This window comes from Caretta caretta, chromosome 5 (assembly GCF_965140235.1).
Source record: "Caretta caretta isolate rCarCar2 chromosome 5, rCarCar1.hap1, whole genome shotgun sequence".
Lineage (NCBI taxonomy): Eukaryota > Metazoa > Chordata > Testudines > Cheloniidae > Caretta > Caretta caretta.
In genome coordinates this window covers 30,780,512-30,806,101 of record NC_134210.1, presented here as the reverse complement: position 1 = coordinate 30,806,101, position 25,590 = coordinate 30,780,512, and the positions used below count along the sequence as shown (strand labels likewise).

The 25,590-nt window shown below is 45.5% G+C and overlaps 2 protein-coding genes across 5 annotated transcripts in view; both read left to right on the top strand.

Moving 5' to 3' along the window:
* CCL28 (C-C motif chemokine ligand 28) overlaps positions 1–3,328 on the top strand; it is a 49,387-nt gene extending 46,059 nt beyond the window's left edge. The window contains exon 4 of the mRNA XM_075128456.1: positions 388–3,328. Coding sequence (XP_074984557.1) covers positions 388–550 — 163 coding nt within the window. The 3' untranslated portion in view covers positions 551–3,328. The remainder of the gene's footprint in view (positions 1–387) is intronic.
* Positions 3,329–13,423: 10,095 nt separating this feature from the next.
* Positions 13,424–25,590, top strand: part of HMGCS1 (3-hydroxy-3-methylglutaryl-CoA synthase 1) — a 30,950-nt gene continuing 18,783 nt past the window's right edge. The window contains exons 1-2 of one of the 4 annotated variants that reach the window (XM_048851680.2): positions 13,424–13,565; positions 24,307–24,764. In XM_048851680.2, the coding sequence (XP_048707637.1) occupies positions 24,317–24,764 (448 nt within the window). In that variant the 5' untranslated portion in view covers positions 13,424–13,565; positions 24,307–24,316. Of the gene's footprint in view, positions 13,566–21,166; positions 21,261–21,589; positions 21,848–24,306; positions 24,765–25,590 lie in introns of those variants that run through there. The other 3 variants (XM_048851679.2, XM_048851677.2, XM_048851676.2) reach the window with 3 other exon arrangements.

Below are 25,590 nucleotides of genomic sequence, written 5' to 3'. Positions count from 1 at the left end.
GCATCACCACCACTTTATTCTCCTGAAATGTAGTCCTTTACAAATGCCCAGAAAGAAAATATTTCAGCTCTAATGGAGTGTTGCATTTGACCCGAAATGGACTACTTCTATTAGCCAAATATGTCTGAGTATGGTTCAAACCAAACTGAACATTTTTTATTTTTGCAGAACTGACAGCAAACAAACCAACAGAAAAAAAAATTCAGATATTTGTATAGCTCTGTTTAGAAGTAAGAAATCATGGTGATCAAAAGTTGGTCTCCCAAAACCTGCGATCAGAGTAGTTTTGTTGCTTTCAAATATGGCTAGTTACCTGTTAAGAGTTACTTCTTTTTTAAAAAAATTGAGTTTTGCAATAGACAAAGTAACTTCTTTTTCTTCTGGCAGCCTTCATGTAAAGCACAAGAAGTTATGCGTAAGCTCACATAATAAAACCATTAAGAAATGGATGAAAAGGAACAGAATCAAAAATCGTACAAGAAATGGAAATCTTCGTTCTGGGAAGAAAAGGAACACCGCAAGGAAAAATCAAATTGTGGTGAAGCAGTAGTCTGCTGAAACAACACCCAGGATAGAGTTACCTGCGAATGCTGCATTGTGTTCTCTGCAATAGACAAAGGTTTGGTTAGGAATTCACATACGACTGCTCAACATTTTGCAATTACAGTTTAAAAATAGCTTTTCAAATGTCTAAATTCCCAGAGCAAGCAGTGACAGATGTCAGTTATACATATCCTTTACCACCTTTAATATGCATATTGAAAAGATCTTGTACTTTGGGAATCATCCTGGCCCGATAAAGGCAAAAGTTGATGCATTAGGAATGATAATATCTGCCTGACCACATCTTGTGCTTTCCACTCCGCTTCATCCTCTGATATCTCTGTATTCTTCAATACTTCTAATTTCCGACCCCCTCTCCTGCCTTGGCTTTCACAGTCATCCTTCTCACTCTCTGACTGCTGCTTTAACATCTCCTTAGGCAGTTTCTCCCCCTCCTCTGCTTATCTCAGGGTCCTGTCTTTGGTACTCTCCTCTTCTCTACACCTTATTCTCCTCTGCTTGCACAGATTCAGCTCCATCTTTGTGCTGCTGGCTCACAAATTGACTTCTTCTCATGTGACCTGCCTTCTCCTTCCCAGTTGGGGGAGGGATAGCTCAGTGGTTTGAGTATTGGTCTGCTAAACCCAGGGTTGTGAGTTCAATCCTTGAGGGGGCCATTTAGGGATCTGGGGCAAAAACTGGGGATTGGTGCTGCTTTGAGCAGGGGGGGTTGGACTAGATGACCTTCTGAGGTCCCTTCTAACCCTGATATTCTATGATTCTATCTGACAGTTTTTCTGACATGACATATTCTGGATGGCCTGCCACCAATTCAAGTTCAAGATGACCAAAAATTACCTCTCTCCCCCCATTTCAAGCTCTCTTTGCTTCTAAACTTTCTTCATTATTGTTGGTAAAACCATTTTCCTCCCTGCTTCTCAGGCTCAAAATTATGGGGTCCAAGATTCTGCTGCAAAGATCATGTCCAGTCTCATTACTCTTTGTTTGGATCATGTTACTCCCCTCTTTAAATGCTTCCCTCAGCCCCTTCCTACCTACTGTACCAAACTTCTCATCCTTGCCATCACAGGCCTGCACCTGTTTGCCCCAGCCTACACCTTTGATCTTGTTCCTTTTGTCCCACCTCATCATTTTAGTATTGGCAGCGATACCAGCCTTGCTACATGCTACATGTCCTTCCTCCCACTGCCATCTTCCATGCTGCCTCCTGATGCGTGGAGCAGCCTCCCAGACTCAAATCACCGGGTCCTCTCCCTCCTCATTCAAAACCCTCATGAAGACTTACTACTACTTACAACCTACAAATACTAAGCTATGTCAGTCACACACACTTTCTGCCCTAACAAAATGTGAGAGAAGAAGTAATGAATGAAGGAAGGTACAGATTTAAAATCACATAAGAGTGCAATGTTGATCAAGGTATACCTATAATAAGCCTAAAGTACCATAATGTGTTGTAGCTCTTTTCTCTCTTCTCCAGTTGTTTCTGTTCTCACTGCAGCACATCTAAAATCAGACTGTTAGTTCTTTGGGGGTAGGGACTGTGTAAAGTACAAAGTAGTTTTAGTTGTTTGTATAAATAATAACAGCAAACACATGATAAAGCATGTAGGATGGTAGATACAAGAAGCAAGCAAGTCTCCCCAAAACAAAATAAAAACTGCTGTGTTTAGTGGGGGCACTAAATAACAACCCAGCTCCTTCAGCTGCTGACATGCACAATGATGGAAGAAACTGATTCACACCTGAAATAGCAATAAGTAAGAAAAAACTAAGGACTGGATCCTCAATTCAGGGCAGGTGGGGCAGCGTGGATGAAAGCTCTAGGCCACCTTTACTCTTCCTCCAGTCCTCTAGGAAGATGAGGGCTGAATCCACCTCTGGCACTATTTAGAGCAGCCCTAGCTCTAACCTATGCCTGCTAGAAAATGTTCTACTGGCCCAGGATTGTTCTACAACCGTTTATGCACCTGGAAATGCTTCCCATTGGATACCTTCTACACCAAGGTCGAGGAGCAGGTGGAGTAAAGTTGGCATAGTCAGCTTTACACCAGCTGAGAATTCCACCATGCTGGGGAAATCCTCAGCTGTCCGATTAAAGCCTTTGTACCACTGGAGAGGTGCCTCAGGAGGATCCTTATCAGAGGTGAGGATCTTGCACTTACAAACTTTGAGCTTTGTTTATCAAGACAGAAGGAACAAAAAGTTCTGGCTCAGTGAACCTTTAGCCAGGGTACAAATAGTCACTGTGGGGCAGGTTTTGAAAGGTATTTAGGTGCTTAAAAGATGTAGATAGGAGCCTAATGGTCTTTTTAAAAAGCACATAGATGCTAAATTCCCAGTGATTTCGATGGGAGTTAGGCACCTAGTGGGCTTTTCAGAATTGCCTATCTGCATCTTTAGGCACCTAAATACCTTTACAAATCTGACCCTTTTAAATGGAGCCCACAACACAGACCTAGGCCTGGGAAAATGCCTCAGCCATAGCATGTACATGATTTGAAAAAGCTATTTTTGCAATATGTTTTCAGCATGTACAGTATATGCTAAATATAATTAAAATGCCATTTTGAGACTACCAAATATGGGATATGTTGTAAATATGAATGACATAACCATATATGTTGTAAATTATATTGTGTTATACAGATGTGAGCCTGATGTGATCTAAAGCAGATTTGTTGCATACATTTTCCATTAGTTGACTTGAATAAATAACTACAGGGCCGGCCTGAGGGAAGATGGCAACCTGGGCAAACTTGTATTATTGTGCCCTTTCTTTGAGTTTAAGTACCGATACACAGTATGGTCACACACCTTGAGTTTATTAGAGAAACTTTTAAGTTATAGTAGGGACTGTGTTCACCTATAGCCGAGACCACCGCAAATGGCACGGGCAGCCCATATGCTCAGCACTGGCTCACTGTAGCACCCGAGCCTCTGGCACCAGCGACGAGAACGCCGGGCTGGCAGCCATGCGAAGCGCTGGGGGGATGGAAGCACTGTGAGGCATAAACTGAAGTCTAGCACAGCACACACCCGGCATGGGGTCTGTTTCCCCAAGCTGCCAGAAACCTGCCCAGGGAGCCCCGTTGCCTCCATTCCTTAGCACTGCCCAACCCTGGACACCGCTCTATGCCCCCAGGAGTGCTCACCACTCACCCAATATGCCCTGTCTGCTCCTGCTCCATGGGCATTTGGGGGCAGGTGAGTGGCTACTCTGGCAGGTGGGCTGCACCAGGCAGCCCAGGGTGAGTGCAGGAGACACCAGGGAGAAGCAGGTCTCTCCCTGGTGCTCTCCTCACCCCCCAGCCCAGTGTGGACCGGTACATGGCACAGCCCCAGTGGCAAGGCCAACCCTGGCCCCAGCCTGCCCTGCAAGGTGCTCCCCTGTTCCCGCTGGGGTTCCTGCACCTTGCCCCAGATCCTCCACAGCTGCAAGTTGCAACAACACCCCTGCAACTTCATTCCTCCCCCCGCTGGGAGCTGACACTACCTGCCCGCCCCCTCTGCTGAGACAGGACACTGTGTGGGCCAACAAAGCCACTCATTAGTGGAGCCCAGCCGACAGGGTCTCACCTCTTAACCTGCCCAGGCACCGGCATCCTCTTGACCACGGTGCCCTGGGAGGTAGCGCATGTTGTCCACCCGTAAGGCTGGCCTTGAATAACTACTTGAATATATTGAACGTATTAGATGAAAGCAATGCTGTAGGACCCAGTGCTGCAAGGTACTGAGTACTCTCAATGCCTATTCACTTTGATGTATGATTGAGCCCTATATAATGTACCTTGTTAGTTCCCGCAGTCATATGAGTATTCCTTGGCCTGTATTCTGCTGGCAATCACCACACTTATCTTTGGGCTCTTCCCTCTTGAGTTAGGCACTTTTCTTGGCCAGGGTTATGGTGACTTTCAGGCCCTCAATCTGTGTAAGTAAATGGTCTCCACCAGTGGCTTGTTCCTGCTGTGTGTCCTTATCTCCCACTGACGTCCTACAGGAGATGCTCAGCTCTTCACAGGATCTGACCTCCGCACCTGTCTCGCAAAGCTGGTTCAGGTATGTCCTAGGTCCTCAGTGGGCCCATTTGATTTGTTTCCTCCTCTGCAGTCATTCATTATCCTCACACTGTACACGCAAACCAAGAAAGCATGCTTGATCAAAGCCAGGGGTGTACAGAGGCAGGCTGATGAGAGAAGGGAAGAGTGGTGGGGTGTAGAGGTAGGATGAGGAGTGGTAAAGCTGAAACTTCAGCAGGGGCAGCAGACAGCAGCAGTCACTTGGAGTAGAGTCTTGGAATGCACAAGCAAGGGGAGAGATCGCACCCAAGACGCCCTGGAGATTCAGTCCCATCCAGGTGAGTAGCAGTGCAAAAAAGAAGAGGATCCTTCCCAAACATCAGCTATTCCCATTCTCTTGCCCAGAGAGGGAAGAAGAGTGATGGGTGTTTCAGCAAATGGTGAGGTTAAAATGGGCCTGTGGGAAGCTCCATGAAGTTCTGGTTGGCAGACGGGGCATGGGGCGCTCTGCTAGGCATCAGGAGTGTTCTTTTTTTATCAGTGGTAACATGCTCAGCACTTTGAGGGTGCAACGATTCTTTTATGGTTTAGAATCTGCCTTCCTGAGAGGGCCTGTTCCAGGGAGGGAGCGAGGGCCTCCATCCCCACAGGTTTTGCAAAAACAGCTCTGCTGTGTTGAGGGCAAAATGCAATGGGAGGATTTGGCCCAATGTTATAATGGAAGTTCTAGGTGGGGGAGTAGGGTCTGCCAGATAAAGGATGTTACAGGTGATTGTCTGTGTACTTTATATATTTACTGGTAATGTTGTATCTCCTCTGTCGCTAGATTCCTCTGTCTTCATCTCCTGAATTCTTGTGTGTTGAGAAATTACTGATTCATAGCTGGATCTGCTACAGTTCTGCCCTTGGTCCTTCTCCAAAATAAAACAGACTCTAGAAACAAAAACTGTGTGATAACATTTAAGAAAAGCCATCTAATGGACAATTGCTGAGCAACATTTCTGCAGGGAGGGTGCCTAAACACACTTTTGCCCCTTGCTGGTCACTAGAATTGTTACAACAAGACATGAGCACTTACATTTTCAAAGCCATTGGCATTGTAAGAATCACACAGAGCTAAGTCCTTAATAATAGCTTGTTCTTATACAGCACTTTTCATCAGTAGATCTTAAAGGGCTTTACAAATAACTATTTTCATTTTACAGATGGGAAACTGAGGCACAGAGAGGTGAAATGACTAACACAAGGTCACCCAGCAGGCCAGTAGCAGAATAGGAAATAGAACCAAGGTCTGCTGAGGCCTTGCTCCATTAAGCAGTACTTGCTCCATTAAGCAACTTTATCAGAACCAATTCAAAATTGAGACTAAGTATAAGTTACAACCTGTCTTCTTTGGACTCAGTAAGGCAAATTCAGAGGTGAGGCGGTGTAAGTTACATGTCAGTAATCAAGTGTGAGTCTGTTGGTCTAACATGTATGCTGTTTGGGTCAGGAATTATGTGTAAATTAATCTATCAGCATGGACAACCCATGCCTGCTGACCGGGTGTGGGGAGCACAATGCCGGAACAACTTGAGTTACACCCTGCCCCAACAACCCCTCCCCTCCCAAAAAGAAGTAAGTTTCATTTCTGCTTGAACAGTGGCACACAGATGTGTAAAAAATAAAACATTGTGAACTCTAAATGCCACATGCCAATGTGAACCACTGGAGTAAGACATTTTGTTATTTATTAAAACAGTATTTGAGCACTGGGATAAACCTCATTTGTCCACTTCCTAACAAAATGCTCTGTTCGATAAATCTCACTCACTTCTGTGAGTCCGGTGAAGTAAAGTAAGTTTTCTCCATTCCTTTGTAATTTTTTGACCTTTGCTATTTACCTACTTGGAAACAAAATTTAAATCAATAGTTTTCTTTCAGTAAAGTTGTCTCTGCATTTTGTTCTTCAGAGGAAAAGAGGCCCCTGTAGCCTATCAGTGTTTGTTTTCTCTGCTGAGTGGAGGGTCTTGGAGCTAGATTTTCAAAAGACATAGAGGGACCTATGCCCAGATCCTCAAAGGTATTTAAGTGTTTAACGTCACTTGATCTTCTCCCCCCATTGATTGATAGATTCCAAGGCCAGAAGGGACCAATATGATCTTCTAGTCTGACCTCCTGTACAATGCAGGCCATAGAACTTCCCCAAAATAATTCTTAGAGCATATCTGTTAGAAAAAACATCCAATCTCGATTTAAATATTGCCAAGACTGGAGAATCCACCGTGACCCTTGGTAAATGGTTCCAAGGGTTACTCTCATTGTTAAAAATTTACACCTTATTTCCAGTCTGAATTTGTCTAGCTTCAGCATCCAGTCATTGAATCATGTTATACCTTTCTTTGCTAGATTAAAGAGCCAGCCAATTATTAAATGCTTGTTCCCTGTGTAGGTCCATATAGACTGTAATAAGGTCACACCTTAACCTTCTCTTTTTGAAGCTAAACAAATTGAGATCCTTGAATCCCTTGCTATAAGGCATAATTTCCATCATTTAATCATTGTCATGCCTCTTCTTTGAACCCTCTCCAGTCTATCAATATCCTTCTTGAACTGTGGACACCAGAACTGGACACAGTATTCCAGCAGTAGATGCACCAGTGCCAAATGTAAAGAGGTTATTTTACTATTCTTTCCATTTAAGATTCCCCTATTTATGCATTCAAGGATTCCATTAGCCCCTTTAGCCAGTATCGCCCTGGAAGCTCATGTTCAGCTGATTATCCACCACAATCCCCAAGTCTTTTTAAGAGTCACTGCTTCCCAGGATAGAGTCCCCCATCCTATAAGTTTGGCCAGCATTCTTTGTTCATAAAATGCATTTTAAACACATTTTGTTTGTTTGTGTCCAGTTTACCAGGTGATCCAGAGATCATTCTGTATCAGTACCCGGTCCTTTTCATTATTTACCACCCCCTCACTTTTTGTCATCTGCAAACTATCAGTGATGATTTTATGTTTTCTTCCAAGTAACTAATAAATATGTTCAATCGCACAGAGTCAATAACTGATCTCTGTGGGACCCCACTAGAAACACATCTATTCGATGATCATTCCTTGTTTACTATTATATTTTGAGACATCAGTTAGCCAGCTTTTATTCCACTGAGTGTATCTTGTCAATTTTATGTCATTCTAGTTTTTAAATCAAAATGTTGTGCAGTACGCAGTAAAAAGCCTCAAAGCAGTCTAAGTATATTACATCAACACTGTTACCTTTTTCAACCAAACTTGTAATCTCACACACACAAAAAATCCTGTCAAACTAACTTGATATATTTTCTGTAAACCCATGTTGATTGGCATTAATTATATTACCCTTCTTTAATTCTTTATTAATCAAGTCCCATATCAACCACTCCATTATCTTGCCCAGGACTGATGTCAGATTGGCAGGCTTATAATCAGCCAGGTCATCCCATTTATTGTGTTTAAATATTGTCACAACGTTAGCTTTCTTCCAGTCTTCTAGAACTTCCCCAATGTTCCAAGACTTATTGAAAACATTAATTCTCCAGGGAGCTCATCTGTCAGGTCTTTTAAAACTCTGGGGTGAAAGTTATTTGGACCTGCTGATTGAAAGATATCTAACTTTAGTTGCTGCTGTTCAACATCCTCCTGAGATATTAGTAGATTCGAAAGTGTGTTATCAGATGACTACATCATCTCTCTTTTTTTCCCTGATGCAGAGCAAAAATATTTATTGATTTCAATAACGCCTAGTTGCCTAACCTCCTTAGTTACTTTTGAAAGTTCCACTAGGTGCCTATGTGCATCTTTTGTTATGTAAATACCTTTAAAAACCTGGTTCTAAATACATTTGGAAAATCTCTTAGTGTCCAGTTTTCTTAAAATTTATTTTAAAAGCTATTGTATTATCCAAGTGTGATAGTCCTGCTCTCTTCCCTCTGCGGGGTAGGCTTTAACAAACACCAAAATTAGGACACTCATAGGAGTTGCATAGAAACAAAGGACTTGTCTTACCTCATCGGACTAATGGTCCATCAAGTCTAGTATCCTGACTCCTGCCCAGTGGCCATACCAGATGCTACCAAAGAAAATGAAAAACATAATGCACCTTGCTAATTTTAGAAGGCTGCACATGGGGAGAGAAGAAATTCCTTCCTGACCTTGTGGTGGCTTGTTATTACTCTGACATATGGGACTTGATTACCCTAAGTGGGTTATGCAACACAGTATGATACAATAGTGGAAAAAACCAAAACACATAATGGGTGTGTTCTTTGTAGCTAGAATGCCTTTGTAATAGATAAATCTTCAGAAGTTTTGGAAGGAGGAAAGGGAGTGTGCTTTACATAAATTAATTTGGGAGCTATTCCAGTTTTAGGGATTGGCATTAAAATGGGACTAATGCCCAAGAAACAAAAGTAGCAACTGAAGGATACCTAAGTGAAAAGCAGGGAGCAGGAGAGGGAGTAAATGAAAGAAGAAATGCAGGTACGGAAGACACTGTGAAGAGCCTTGAGGATAAGGACTACCTGGAACCTGAAACTGAAGATAAGTGGAAGCCACTGAAGGAACTCAAGAAGAGGGGATGTGGTCAGAAAAATGAGACTGGAAATGATTTTGCTGGTAATAGTTTAAATAGGCTGGGGCAGGAAGAGAGGAGATCCAGGGAGGCTGGAGAGGAGCGCATCACAGAGACCAAGATAAGAGGTGACATGGTCATTGAGCAGGCTTTCAGCAATAAGAAAGAAGAGTCAGATGGATATTCTTTCTTTCACTGGCAAATTCTCAACCTGCTGTTCATACAGTATTTTTCTGAAGCTTCTTCAGTAGTAGGAACCCTAGTAAAGGAACGCCCTCAGATGTACTAAGATTTCCCAAGTGCATTAGTCACTCTGAGTTGTGACTATCAGGGATTAGACAAAGACAAATAGAGAGATCCACTTCTACAGCCATGCAAATAGTATGAACCATATAATATAACCTCAGTGACCAAAGCATAGGGGTTGGAAATAGTAATGTCAGGCTGCTTAAACTGAAATCAATTTAGGGGAAAAAAAAATCAAAAAGCTGATATGGGATTCAGTTGATAAAGAATTAGACAATAGGAATATAATTTATGCTAATCATTAATGGTTTTATGGAAAAAAGGTCATGTCATACAACTCAGTTTCATTCTTGATGAGATTACAAGTTTGATAAAGGTAACTGTGTAGATGTAATATACTTAGATTTTTGTAAGGCATTTGACTTAGTATTGCATGATATTCTGATTTAAAATATCTAGCATACAATATCAACAGAGTTAAATGGATTAGGAACTGACTAAGTGACAGATCTCAAAAAGTAATCAGTGGGGAATCATCATTGAATGACAGTAGTGGAGTTCCACAGAGATCAGTAGTAGGCCTAACACTTTGTAGTATTTTCATCATTGATCTGGAAGTAAATATAAATTCACTGCTGATAAAATTTGTGAATGACAAAGATTGGTGGAGAGGTAAATAATGATGAGGTTAGTGCAGTCATACAGCAAGATCTGGATCATTTGGTAAACTGGGCCCATTCAAACAAAATGTGTTTCAATACAGAATAATGCAATATAATGTAAACCTTCTGCCAGGCTGATTTGGCAGCAGGTAGTGGGTAACCTCCCTGCTAGTGCAGCCTGTGCAATTTCTTTCACTACAAAGCTGTCCCACAGCAGGTGTAAGGGTCACCACCTGGTAGGTTGTCAGTGATTTCAGCTCTAGCGATCACAGAGTTGAGTGCAGGGTGTAACCCAGACCAGTGAGGGGTTGTGTCTGTAACACAATGCTTTGCTGCTGTAGCTCCCAACCTGGGCTGCTCACAACCAGCATGAGTGTTGGAGTGCCAGACTAGGGTTGCCAACAGTCTAATCACACAAACCCAAACAACCTTGCCCCGCCCCCTACCCTGTCCCTTCCCTGAGGCCCCGCCCCTTCCCTGAGGCCTCTGCACCACTCACTCCATACCCCCTCCCTCTGTCGCTTGCTCTTACCCACCCTCATTCACTTTCACCAGGCTGGGGCAGGGATGTGGGAGGGGGTGCAGGCTCTGGGCTGGGGCCGAGGGGTTTGGAGTGTGGGAGGGGGCTGGGGTAGAGCCTACCTTAGCCCCACTGCACTGCCGCCCAGGAGCTGCCTGAGGTAAATGGAGCCGGGGGCTCTGCGCACTACCCCCTCCATGCACTGCTCCTGGAAGTGGCCAGCACGTCCCTGCAGCCCCAGTGGGGGGAGGGGTGGGGAGGAAGCATGGGGCTCTGCATGCTGCCCCTGCCTGCAGGCAGCATCCCTGCAGATCCCACTGGCCGAAGTTCCCAGCCAATGGGAGCTGTGGAGTCACCACTTGGGGAGCGCGTGGAGACCCCTGGTCCCCGCCAGGGGCCTGCCACCCACTTCCAGGAACAGTGCGAGGCCATGTAGGCTTTACCCCCGCTATGCCACTGGACTTTTAGCAGCCTAAAGTCTCCCGGTTTGGCATCGGTAGCCTCCAGGAGATAGAGCCTGATTCCAGGAGCCTCCTGGCGAAACTGGGAGGGTTGGCAACCCTATGCCAGACAGTCCTGTTTAAGCAGCTCTGACCCCAGGAGCTTGTCTGCAGCCCAAATCTGGCTTAAAAGTATATACATTCAGTAATATTGTATACAATCATTTATCAATTGAGGTTCAGCCCTCCCCTGTCTTTTTAGACCAGGAAACCTTTGCAATGCATCCTTTGAAAAGTAAAACCTAGTCCAAGCTTCTCTCTCTCCTGCTGGGTGTAGACGCCATGCTGTCTTTTCCTCCATGTGTTAGTTTGAGGTTTGCCTCCATCCTGTGTTAGCTTGATGAGTCTGTTTACATAATATGTAAAAAAATTCTCTTTGTCCTTCAAAATACTTTGGAAGCAACTCCTAGCTGGGGAAAACACATGTCTTTGTTTAGTGAGGACCTGTTTAGCAGCTCCCCCTGACATACCTGGTTTTCACACATTTCAGTCATAATTTCAGCATATTCCATAACTCTTGAGACTCACCATGTATAATCATCATGCAAGAATATTAATGATCAGTGAGTTGTTAGTTTTCAAATGATACCATACAAGGCATATTTTGTACAAATTAGTGGGTTGTGTGTGAATACAGGGGTGCTTAGTGTCACAGTGAGCTTTCACCTCAGTTGTTTTCAGTTCTTGCACTAAAGAAGCAGAAGATTGCATTTGGAAAAAATATTAGAGCAACAGCTAGGTGATAAGCAATTTATGTGAGAAGAGTGGTATTACAAATTCTGAATCTTGCAGGGATGTTTACCACTGATGCAAAAGTTGGGAGTCATTCTCTTTCTCTCGCCTAATGATTATTTAAGTATTTATCCACAGTGGATCAGTCACTGGGAGAGAAAGTGACTCTGTAGTCCATCAGGGTGTTGCGAAACTCAGTGTCCAGTCCCCCTGTTCCAATCACTCTTTCATTATATATCCAGAGTGCAACAGCTTCAACAGGAGAAACTGAGGGAACTCTGCATCAGAATATCCCATAGCTCAATGGCTAGACAGCACTTTTAAGTAGCTCAGCAGGAGACTCCTTCACACCCTCAGGCAGAGAAGGGCAGAATTGAACTTGAGTCTCCCACGTTCCCAGTAAAAGATCTAACTGCTGGGATAAAAGTTATGGTGTGTACACCACCTCTTCCCCTCCACCCTGGTATTATGACTGGGAGCTGATCTGATAGGTGACCTCTAAGTACGTCTACCAGATTGGGCCTTGCATGTGAGTTAGGCAGCCAAATGTCTGTCTTCCCACAGTTTGTGAATTACTTTGGGGCTTAGGCAGGGATCTAGGCATTTGGATGCCTAGACGGAAGCAGCAGTACACAGGCCCAGAGGCAAGAACATAAACACTTGGAGACCTTCTGCTCTGAAAAACTTAGGCTCTGAGTATTTTTAGGTACCTACAGGGTTTGGCAAGAGTTCTGCAGTTCCAAACTGGGACACAGGTGCCTATAAGATTTAGGGCATTTAGGTGCCTAACGACCCTAATGTTAAACTCACATAAATTATGCTTGCTACCTGCCTCCTCCCCCACCCACTGCTATTCCTCTCACCTTTGGAAAAAGAAAAGGAGTACTTGTGGCACCTTAGAGACTAACCAATTTATTTGAGCATGAGCTTTCGTGAGCTACAGCTCAAAGTGAGCTGTAGCTCACGAAAGCTCATGCTCAAATAAATTGGTTAGTCTCTAAGGTGCCACAAGTACTCCTTTTCTTTTTGCGGATACAGACTAACACGGCTGTTCCTCTGAAACCTCTCACCTTTGGGAGTCCCTGGTTCATCCCTTCGCTAAGGAAGCCTGTGCCCCATCCATCTCCACAAGACCCTCCGTCCATCCCCCTGCCTGCCACCTCCTGACCCTATCCACCTTTATGGCAGCTCCATCCACCCATAGCAGCCTCTCTCCTAGAGCTCCCATAGCTCCCCTAACCGTCCACAGGGGCGCCTCTCCCCGTAAGGGAACGTGAGGCTCTGGTTTCCCTCTGCCTGGGCTGAGACTCACTCCCGTTGCTAGGTAACATCCTCCTCTGTGCGCCAGGGACCAGCGCAGCCACACTACCCTCACCCGGAGTCGGCAGCACACCTCCCATTGGTCAGCTGGGCTCTGCGCCGAGTTCCCATTGGGCGGCCTCTCCCTGAGCCGCGCTCCCATTGGCGAACAGCAATCTGCCCAGGTCGCGTCACGTTCTCACACCATGCGCCAGCGCCACCCGCCTCCAGGTCCGCTGACTGGTTGGGAGTGGTGACAAAAAGGATACCCTGCGACGGGGGACTCTGATTGGGCGGACGAGCTGCCGCTCACGTTTCAAGCGACCGCTTGGGCGGCGGAGCTGGTTTAAAGGCCCGCTCCTGCTCCCGTGCCCCATCCAGTGGCTGAGGGAGAGAGAGGATTAAGCGGGTAGCCGGGTCCGTCGCATCGCGCAGGTGAGAGCTGGGCAGAGGCGCATCCTCCGCCACCCCAGCCGCTCGCGGGGGGCGGGACTGAGATGCCCGGCTCCGCTCGGGGCTGGGACCCGCGCAGGGGCTTGCTGGGGAGCTGCGACATCCGCGCCCCCGTCCCGCTCCGTGCGGCGGGGCTGGCGGCTTCCCGGCGTTGCAGTGAGAGCAGCCCCCCGGCGGGCTGGGCAGGGGCTGAGGGGAGCGAGCGGCCCCGGAGCTGCGGTGGTGGGCTGGGTGCAGGCGCCTGGGGGCCACCCATCAGAGCCCTGTGGCCTCTCCTCGCCTGCCCGGATTGGGCAAGGCTGGCCAGGGGCGCCCAGCTGCATCGCACCGGGGGGCGCTGCCCTGCGCTTGGCTGCGGGGTCCGTGCCTGGATTAAAGGGTGGCTCTCCGTGTCTGGCGTGCCGGTAGCCTAGAATGGCTCACCCCCACCCCGCGGTGCCTGCCCTGCCCAGGTACCCTGATAGGTTCACACGTCCTTGGACTTGTCAGTAACAGGTATCCTTCGTGGATTTAGACTATGCCTCACTAGCGGAACAAGGCAGCTATAGAAAGATACTATGAAAATAAGGGCTATATGCCAACCAGGCTATGGTGGTGGTTTTTGTGTATTATAGTGCTATACAAAATGTGCTAGGCTTGTACGGGCGCCTAGGACAGCAGTCACTGCCCTAGTATTCGCAATGGATGCCACTTTAAGGTACAGGACCCTCTTTTACTGCATGGTGTCTGTGCGGCCAGAACCTCCACAGAATGCTGTTCCGCGGATAAAACTCTATAGCTTCCCATAGACTATCTTTGATTCACCTGGGTGTGAATGGTTTCAGAGTAGCAGCCGTGTTAGTCTGTATTTGCAAAAAGAAAAGGAGTACTTGTGGCACCTTAGAGACTAACCAGTTTATTTGAGCATAAGCTTTGGTGAGCTACAGCTCACTTCATAGGATGTCACTGGGAATTTTGCCTGCACGTGTATGGGGCTTTTGGAGGCAGAAAGTTGAAGGGATTTTATATGACTTGAAAAAGAAAAAGAAATAAATCAAAGGAGTGGGAGGCACTGTCCTACTGAAAATCAGTCGCATTAAAACATGTAGCTTAACTATTTTTCCCCCTAAATGTCTCTTCTACATAAGCCAGCTACATTTCTAGAGTTTCAGTGATTCAGGAACTGAACTGACCAGGTAACTAAAAGCCAGAATAAGTGCAAGGCATGACTTAGTGGATAATTTCACTGACTCTCTTCCTATGGTATTAGCTTTGTGTGTGCATTAAATACATTTGTTATTGCTCCACTTCACTGTGGGCAGAACTCCAGGTCCCAAAACCAATTTTTTTCCATCTCCTTACTTCAGCCCTCTTTACCACTGATCATATACAGTAGTAGGCTTGCTACTAAGTCTCTCTCTCCCTTTCTTCTCTTCTCACTCTGGCAAGTGACCAGCTCTTTGCAGGATCAAACCCAATCACAGAATTGAGCCTGTGTGTTACTATGCAAGGGGCTTTTTAATAACTGAAATCCTGTATTTGCTACATTAGCAATGTAAAACCTGCTATGGGAAGAGAGAATATTTCTCTGAGAAATTCTTATTTTCTAATTATTTTCTGAGCTTGAAAAGACATATGAAATAGTACATGCACTGCATTTCTTTTTATGAATGTATACTGCTGCCTAAAACCTGAACTGTAACCAGAAGAGTGCTGCATCTCATGAACACTTCATGGTCTAGCAGCAGCCTTCTGAAAATCTTTGAATATCTGCAGATAACCTTTTTCATATGTTTGGCAGAAATACCAATTGGTGGTCTGTTCAGTGGCTAGTAGTACATGCTGTATTCAATGTACATGAAGTAAATGTATTTTGAAATAGGTGGAGAAAAGAACTACATTAAGTTAAAGGGCATATTAACTGATTATCAAATTCATCGTAACAGTATTTCTTCAGAAATGAAAATAATAGTTTTTGAGTGTTTTATTTATGAAACTTTTCAGAAATAAAAGGAAAAAAGTGAATGACAAATTGTGTTGCCTGCAAGAACCAAAGATATGAATTCTTAATCTGTTTTGTAGCTTTCAGCAGACTCTGTCCTGTGAAAGAAAGAAATTTAAAAAAAAAATCTGAAAAGTCTAGAGAATGATCTCAAGCAAACTAGCGGAGCTCACTCTAATTTAAAAAACAAAACCGTGCATGCCACCATGTGATGTCTCTCCCATTATGGAAAAACTGAGCTAGTAGCATTTTGCAACCAAGGCAAGGACTGTTGTGGTTTGCCACATTATGCCTCCAAGGGATTCTTTAAAAAAGGCCTTCTAGTCCTGTGAGGGAACCTAACTAATTATCATCAATGCCACAAATTCCTTTTGATACTGATGGCATTAATCTTTCTCAGAACTCGTTTGGCTGCCTGTTTTTAGAATTGTTCTAAGGGTTATTACATGCATCAGTTTTGGTGTGAGTTATGTCATCTTGTCTTTCTGGCCTATTAATACAACATTTAATTTAATATTGCTGTCCTTGTGAATAAAGCTGGTCTGAAAGATGCTGAACATTCACTCATGAAGGATGAAGCCTCCCTACCATAGAATAGGAACATTACAAGCAGCACTATAATTTACCCAACCCATACTTTCCTGTTAATGGGTCTCATTCCATTCCTGAAGGGAATGCTTGTAGTAGGAGTTAGAGTAGGAGTTAGAGCAGGGGTGGGCAAACTATGGCTCGGGGGCCACATCTGGCCCTCCAGATGTTTTAATCTGGTCCTCGAGCTCCCGCCAGGGAGCAGGGTCTGGGGCTTGCCCCACTCTGGCACTCCAGCAGGGGAGCAGGGTCGGGAGCTTGCCTCACCCCATGCAGCTCCCAGAGAAGTGGCATGTCCCCACTCTGGCTCCTTCGTGTAGGGGCAGCCAGGGGGCTCTGCACGCTGCCCTGCCCCAAGCGCCACCCCTGCAGTTCCTATTGGCCAGGAACCATGGCCAATGGGAGCTGCAGGAGTGGTGCCTGTGGACAGGGCAGCGCTCAGAGCCACCTGGCTGTGCCTCTGCATAGGAGCCAGAGGAGGGACATGGTGCTGCTTCTGGGAGCTGCTTGAGGTAAGCGCCACCCATAGCCTTCACCCCTGATGCCCTGCGCCCCAACCCTCTGGCCTGATCCCCCCTCCTGCCCTCCAAACCCCTCAGTCCCAGTCTGGAGTGCCCTCTGGCACCCCAAAACCCTCACCCCAGCCCCACCCCAGAGCTCGCACCCCCAGCTCCCCCTCCCCCAAACTCCCTGCCCCAGCCTGGAGCCCCCTCCCACACCCTGAACTCCTCATTTCTGGCCCCACCCCAGAGCCTGCACCCACAGCTAGAGCCCTCTCCCGCACTCCAACTCCCAATTTCGTGAACATTCATGACCTGCCATACAATTTCCATACCCAGATGTGGCCCTTGGGACAAAAAGTTTGCCCACCCCTGAGTTAGAGGGTAGCTCAGTTTCCATAACTCATACTTCGGTCTCTTTCAAGTGTTGACTGTCTGGGTCATGGGCCAGGATGCTATGCTACAAGCGCAGGTTACACTAGATACGACTTTTCACTGGTACAGATTTCCACTGGTCTCCATCTATCCTATAAATGATTTGTTTTTTTTCAGTTGTGTCCATCCAGAGAAAAACACAGGCCACTTGCCAACCACCATAGTTAGTCTGCCCTATGATCTTTGCTGATATTATCAATAAGGGTACCAGTTGTGATGTGGAGATCTGTGCAACAGCAACCGGAAATGGACTGTTTTGCCAGTTTCGTCCACTGCAGACCTGTCAGATGGCAAAGACTTTTTGATCACGATCAATGTACGTTGGATTTGAACAGAAGTGAAAGCTGGATTAATGACCTTTCAATCATCTGAGATGTGCAGGCTTTCTTGGTATTGTTATAGCAACAACTCTGGTATCAAAATATTCGTCTTTGACATGAAACAGCATTTTAGCTGAAGATTGTTTTTCTATCTTGATAACTTAAACTAGAACAATGGGAGTTATTTGAGCTCCATCTTGTGTACAGTGTTTTGTCTTTAAATGCTCTTTATCCATGACCATATAACTTAAGGCATAGACTCACTTCAGATGGCAGGACAGCAATACTGTTAATAGTCACTGCATTGCTTCTGATTCGAACAGTTTTGCAATTGAAATTTATTTTACCACTGACATTTCCTATTCAGGGAGTCTTGTTCCTACTTAGTGTTACAACTGAGGAAACGGCATTTTGTTATGTGGCAGGTTTCAATCAAACCAATGTTTAGCCATCCTCATTTGACTAGAGGATGGGCTAGAACCAGTTTGCTTGTCAGCTCTATCCATTCAGAATCTGTTCTGATAGACAGCCTAATTAATTATTAATTTCAATTTGGGGTTTGTCAGATTAGATATACTACAAAAACGGTGATTTTTATTAGTTTATGCAACCCACATCTGCTTTGCATTCTTATAGCATAAACATGCCAATTAATATTTCAGACTAGGGGACACTATTGTGACTTAAATCTTTCACTGAGATGAAGCCAGTGTCCCATTTCACTTTGCTGGGACTCAGAAATATAAACCTGAGTTTACTGCAGTACTAGCAAGCACTTCAAGGATAAGCTAAAGGAACAATATCTGAACTACTGACAAACTAATTTTAAACCCATTGAATAAAACTTGAGTAATTTAGACTGATTAGCAACTTACATAAAAGTTATAACTATTAAATTATTTTTGTGCTCCCAAAATGCATGCCAAGCAAACTTAGCAGGTGGAAAACAACACGATTAAACAGTTGGTACTACTTAGTATCACTTTAAAATAACTTTGCCCTGATGCACTTTCTTTTCCAGGTATCCTTATGCAGTTGCTTCTAATCATAAACTTCTCAAAATCCAGTTTCAGAGTAGCAGCTGTGTTAGTCTGTATGTGTTAGTCTGTATCCTTATGCAGTTGCTTCTAATCATAAACTTCTCAAAATCCAGTTTCAGAGTAGCAGCTGTGTTAGTCTGTATCCATAAAAAGAAACTGAGTACTTGTGGCACCTTAGAGACTAACAAATTTATTAGAGCATAAGCTTTCGTGAGCAACAGCTCACTTCATCGATACATCCAATGAAGTGAGCTGTAGCTCACGAAAGCTTATGCTCTAATAAATTTGTTAGTCTCTAAGGTGCCACAAGTACTCTGTTTCCTTTTTTTCTCTAAATCCCTCTGTGGTCGCTCCTGTTTTGGTTTGAGTAGTCTTTGTGTTGTGTTTTGTCATTTAACTCAACCTGCTCCCAGTCTATGTATAACAAGACCACAAAGCACTCTTACTCTAAACTAAAACTCCAGTACTGCAAACACATATTTCCAGTAGAACTATTGACTTAAAGGGGACTATTCAAATTAAGTAGTCAAAATAAGAACCTGTATAAATGGTTGCAGGATCATGGCCAAAGGCAATATCTACACAACAAAATTGTGTCAACCTAATTTATGTTGGCATACAGCCACCACAGGTATTAAATTACTTCTGTGTGTGCACATGTAGCTCTTTGTATCCACAGTGCAGGCCCTCACCAGGAGTGCTTGTATCAATTGTCAGTGAGGGCATTGTAGGATGGCTTCTGCAGGCCAGTAACAGTTGACTTAAGCAATGCAGTGTCTACACTGACATTGTGTAGACCTAATTATCTTGACTGTGATTCTGTGCTGCTCGGAGAGGTGGAGTTTCTAAAGCAGTGTAGAGAGGCACTTACCTGGGCAGGAGCCAAATGTAAGTGAAGATACTTCCACAGCTAGGTTAACATGAAGCAGCTTAAGTCACCCTAAGCCTAAATGGGACACTATAGGTTTAAATTAACAAATTGGATTCTATCCATGCAACTTTCTCATAAAGACAAGTCTGTGCCTTCCCTTTATGTAGTAACACCTACCTGTACTGTGTGATAAATTCACCTCAGCTAAACAAAAATCTTGTTGTAACCTGTGTTGTACCTCAGCCTTTCCCCTCCCTGTTTATTCCTATTTGCCCTCTCTGTCTAATGGAGAGTGTCAGTGCCTCACAGAAGCAACCACACCTTTTTATTTAGGTGGTCAAGGACCTAGCCCAGTGTTTCTCAACACCTGGTCTATAGATCAAAGCCGGTCCCAGAAATCTCCCTGACACAGTTTAGGAAAGCAGCAAGCCAGTCTCTGGTATCAAAAAGCTTGAGAAACATAGACATAGCCTACCTCTAACTTTTACAGTGCCTAATCACCTTGTCACATCCTAGCCTGTTCAGGTCAGGCTACTATTTCCTTTTTGGAATGAAATCCGGGGTGGAGGAAAACGTGCTGATCCTTGCCCCTACTACACGCAGCGGTGGCTCATCTACACCCCATGTTTCTGTAGGATCCAGGTGCAGCCTGCACTTCACAGCATAGCACTACATCCTGGACATACATAAGAACGGCTATACTAGGGCCAATGCCAAATGCTTCAGAGGGTATGAACAGAACAGATAAAAGTGAGCCATCCCCTGTCACCCATTCCTACCTTCTGGCAAACAAGAGGCTAGAGACACCATCCCTGCCCGTACTGGCTAATAGCCATTGATGGACCTATCATCCATTAACTTATCTAGTTCTTTTTTGAACCCTGTTGTAGTCTTGGCCTTCATAACAGCCTCTGGCAAGGAGTTCCACAGGTTGACGGTGTGTTGTGTGAAGAAACAGTTTATTTGTTTTAAACCTGCTGCCTATTAATTTCATTTGGTGATTCCTAGCTTTTATTTACTTTCTCCACACCAGCCATGATTTTGTAGACCTCTATCATATCCCCCTTAGTCATGTCTTTTCCAAGTTTGAAAAGTCCCAGTTTTATTAATCTCACCTCAGATAGAAGCTGTTCCATACCCCTAATAATTTTCATTGTCCTTTTGTGAACCTTTTCCAATTCCAATATCTTTTTTGAGATGAGGTAACTGCATCTGCACACAGTACTCAACATGTGGGCGTACCACAGGTGCTATTATCTGTCATTCCTGTGGATGACTCTTTTTATTGGAAACTGCAGGCTGCATCCGTAGCCTCTATTTCCATGACAATAAAAAGGCTTCCTCCACTTTGGCTCCTACTGTTGGGAAGGCTTCAGCCTCAGCTAGCTGGGGATTCCCTCCCACCTCACAACAGGATTCAGGTGTGATGACCCACAGGCTGCAGCAGAAATACCAGCTGTGGTTGGGTAACAGCTACTCAATCCACGTCTGGTGCGCTGCACCCACCCCTGCGGCGGCTGCTATTGTCTCCCTCTAGTCCCAGGACCCCGAACAAAGGGAAGGCTGCCGGGCAGGGCTGGGGCTTGTCTGTCTTCTCGCCCACATGGCCCTGCCCGTGCCCGCTCCCAGCGCAGCTCTGCAGCACGGCGCGCGCCCGGCTCCGGCACTCACAGCCCCTCACCCACAAGAAAGAGCCGGGGCTGTGCTCTCCGCGCGCGGGCCGGGCAGGACGGCGTCTACTCTGCAGCAAAAACCGGCGCTACGTCACAGCACCAGGAGGCGGGAGTGGCCAGCTCGGGGCGGCCGCGTGGGTTGCGGCAACAGCGTGCGTGCGTGCGCGCGCATTTGGGTGACACGCACAGGGACGGTAGTATGCGCGCCTGCGCACTCGGGTCTGCCCGCCCGGTGCGTTCTGGGGGCCGGCTATGGGATTCCGTAACGTGTAAGCGAGCGGGGGCCGCTGCGGAGGGGGGCGATCGGCGACGGGAGCCCCCGGGGGTGGCTGAGGAGCCGCTTCCTATCCCAGGCGGGGGCTGCTCGCGGTGCGCAGGAGCCCCCGGGCCCTGCTGGGGGGCGTCTCAGACCGCGGGCCCCCTCCGGCGGCTCTGGGCCTCGCGCTCGCCGGGAGGGCTGCGGGCATGGGCCGTGCCGCGCGGAGCCGGGCGCCGGGCTGATCGCTGCAGCGCTGTGGCTTGTTGCCCCGGCTGGGCTTGGCAGGCTTTGCCGCATGGCTGCGGGGCAGGAGCGCGGCCTGACGCTGGGGGTGCGAAGCGTGAGGCGGTGGGGCGGCCGGGTGCTGTGCAGCTGTTGTTCTTTTCTGCCCTTTGCAGATGGCAGTGCGGGAGGGAGAGTTGCCTCCGTTTTGGGACATCCAAGTAACCCTGAGTCAGAAGGACCCCAAGGGTGGATACGAGACTGTCTGAGTGCCATGTTGCCTCGTGGGCAGAGCGCTGTGCTTGGACTCAGCAACTCTGGGCTGGATGACCTTGGGCAAGAAAGTTCACTACTCTGCCTTAGTTTCTCTGTAAAGTAGGTTTCAGAGTAGCAGCCGTGTTAGTCTGTATTCACAAAAAGAAAAGGAGTACTTATGGCACCTTAGAGACTAACCAATTTATTTGAGCATGAGCTTTCGTGTGCTACAGCTCACTTCATCGGATGCATTCAGTGGAAAATACAGCGGGGAGATTTATAGACACAGAGAACATGAAACAATGGGTGTTACCATACACACTGTAAGGAGAAAGTGATCACTTAAGGTGAGCTATTACCAGCAGGAGAGCGGGGGAGGGGGGACCTCTATAGTGATGATCAAGGTGGGCCATTTCCAGCAGTTGACAAGAACATCTGAGGAACTGCTGGAAATGGCCCACCTTGATTATCGCTACAGAAGTGATCACTCTTGTTACAGTGTGTATGGTAACACCCATTGTTTCATGTTTTTCTATGTATATGTATTTTCCACTGAATGCATCCGATGAAGTGAGCTGTAGCTCACGAAAGCTTATGCTCAGATAAATTTGTTAGTCTCTAAGGTGCCACAAGTACTCCTTTCTGTAAAATAGGGATAATGACACTAAGTCCTCTTGTAAAACGCTCTGAGAGCTAGTGATAAAAAGTGCTATAAAAGAGCTAGGTATGAATTATTTATTAATAGTGGGGCTTTTATAGAGGAGGCAGATTAAATGTTGGCACCTATTGTCACTGCAGCGCACTATTTTGTTTTATTAATTTAACAGGGAAACACTTTCAACAATAAAGGTGGCATCAGTACTGCAAAGATCCCCTGATTTGCATTCTTCAGGAGGTGACTAACTGAAAGGATTTCTGCTCCTGAGTAGACAAATTAGAGTGCTGGCATCATTACATTCTGTATCATGTTTACTTAACCTAGATTTGACTTCAAAAATTTCTACATGTAGTAGTTGCCCTATGGGCAGAGCTGGACTAACCTTCTGTGGGCTCCGATGTCAAACATATTTGTGCGCCCCCATGTCGTCATTGTGGGCTCCGAGTGTGGGCCTGGTATGGCAGTGCCATTGGTGCCATAGTATACCCGGTACTGAATCTCAGAGACATTTTTCATTTTGGTCAGATACCTCCGCATGACTATATGCGTTGCCATACACAGTTTCCTCAGCCCCTAGTTTTTCTCATTGAGCTGTACACCCATGTGGGTTTACCATTGTTCACAGTGAGTAGAACTTTCATAGTGATCAGGGGAAACTCCCCACAGATTTATCTTAAGTCTCACATTACCAAGTGAATAAGTAATGCCTCCTACACCTAACTTTTTCTGAGAGGATTCCCACCCAATTACTAAATGTAAACCTACTTAGCTTACAAGGGCTGAAAATATCAGGTAGTACAGTCACAAAAGCAAAGTACTTCTGAATTCAGCAGGAATTTTGGTTGTGCACAGAACACGGACCGGACTAGTTCCCGCATGGTTACAAAACTGCAGTAAAGCGGAACCATTTTCAGCTTGTGTGATTGGAGGATATCTGGATCCATATTATAAAACTGCCCTACATAAATGAGGAAAAGTTGAGGTGTCTTTGTTGTTCTTTTATTCCACTCTTTGTTTCTGTGGGGAATTTGCCAATGCAATATTACTGTCTTCTTTTTAAACAAAACTAAAAAAAATTATAATGGCTGTTGAAAATAGCAATTCCAGCCCTAGTTAGCACTGGGAAGATGCCAGCATTTGTTGCTCAATTTTATCCTAATTTTTCTACAGCAAATTACAGTGGATAAGTGTATTTGATTTCGGAGAAATGAAGTAGCATTGAATTGAACTTGAGCGCTCCTGAATTTTGAGGGTGTTCAAATCTGGAAGGCAGATGCTAGATTCCCTTCCTGAATATTAGATAAATCTGGAAAGGAAAAGCCAGTTTCTGCTTCCATGACTCAGAAGTGAATGTTATCTGGCAGACCTCTACTTGGTACCCACCTTCTGTTGGTAGACTCATCCTTGCATGAATCATCCAGTTGACTTCAGTGGTCTTATTAATATGCATAAGTGTTTGCATCCTCAGGGACGAAATTTGTATTTTTAATAATTATGAAAATTCTTAGTGGTGTTAAACCAGAAATTCTACTGACAATTACAAAATCAAAGAAATAAGTACAAAGCATCCACTAATAAAATGGGAAGAAAATAAATAAATAGCAGTACATAAATAGAAACATTGATTTTTTTTTTCCCCTTACATTTAAAATTAGTTACACTTTAAAAAAAAAAAAGATAATATCTATTGGGGAGTTAAGCATGTTTGTGAAGTGCACCTCTAATGAAGATGAGTACTCCATATTGGTATGAGCAGGTAGGACATGCCATAGCAAATAGCATTGGATAGAATATGTGGGAAATAGTTTTTCAAGGAGTTTGTAGGAAATTAGAAGTCTACTGCACAATTACTTATTAAAGTGAATGTTTCCAAATAAGCTTTGGTGTGTGTTGTTTGTTTTTTTGTTTCTCCTCCTCCAAGCTCTACAACAATGCCTGGGTCTCTTCCTGTGAATGCTGAAGCCTGTTGGCCAAAAGATGTGGGAATTGTTGCCTTGGAGATCTATTTTCCTTCTCAGTATGTTGACCAGACAGAATTGGAAACATTTGATGGTGTGGATGCTGGGAAGTACACCATTGGCTTGGGTCAATCGAAGATGGGATTCTGCTCAGATAGAGAGGATATCAACTCACTCTGCTTGACTGTGGTACAGAAGCTTATGGAGAGGAACAGTCTCTCCTATGATTGCATTGGGAGATTAGAAGTTGGAACAGAGACAATCATTGACAAGTCAAAATCTGTAAAGACTGTCCTGATGCAGCTCTTTGAGGATTCTGGTAATACAGATGTAGAAGGGATTGACACAACAAATGCATGCTATGGAGGCACTGCTGCTATCTTTAATGCTGTTAACTGGGTTGAGTCCAGTTCTTGGGATGGTAAGTTTGGTGTCTGTTTGAAAGCTACATCTTACATCTTTGTCCAGTAGTCTTCCTAGTAACCACCTTAAATACCAAGCACATAACTTTGTGCTTGGATACTAAGCTTTTTAAACATACTTTATAAGATTTCCTTTTCTGTAGTTAAAAAATGCTAAGTAAAACAGACACTGGACTTGAGATTGGTCTGGCATATTTCCCAGGAAATCTGAGGTGGGCAAACTACAGCCTGTGGGACCCTCTTGCCTGGACCCTGAGCTCCTGGCCAGGGAGGCTAGCCCTCAGCCCCTACCCCGCAGCCTCAGCACGCCATGCTGCGAGTGTAGTGTATTAAACTGCTTCACATAGGAATGTGCTACTGGTAGCAGTTACGGAGAGCAATTTACTACACTACACCAGTGCAATGCTCTGCGTAGCCGGGCAACACTCTGGGCAGCGTGGGTGTAGCACTGCCAGCCACCGGTGCTATGCGCTGCACAGTAAGGGGGCAGGGTGGTCGGGGGGGGGGATGTGGGGGGGTTGGGGTAGTCAGAGGGCGGGAAACGGGTGGGGGTGGATGGGGAAGGGGTCGGGGGGGCAGTCAGGAAGGAGGGGGCATTGGATGGGGCGGTCAGGGGGCAGGGAGTGGGGGGTGGGGTGGATGGGGAAGGGGTCCTGGGAGGGGGCGAGAAGCAAGGGGGGTGGATAGGGGGCAGGGGCGCAGCCTCCCCTAACCGGCCCTCCATACAATTTCCAAAACCCGATGTGGCCTTCAGGTCAAAAAGTTTGCCTGCCCCTGTACTAGACAGAAAATGTATTCTTTCAAGATGGCTTACACGTCTAGGTT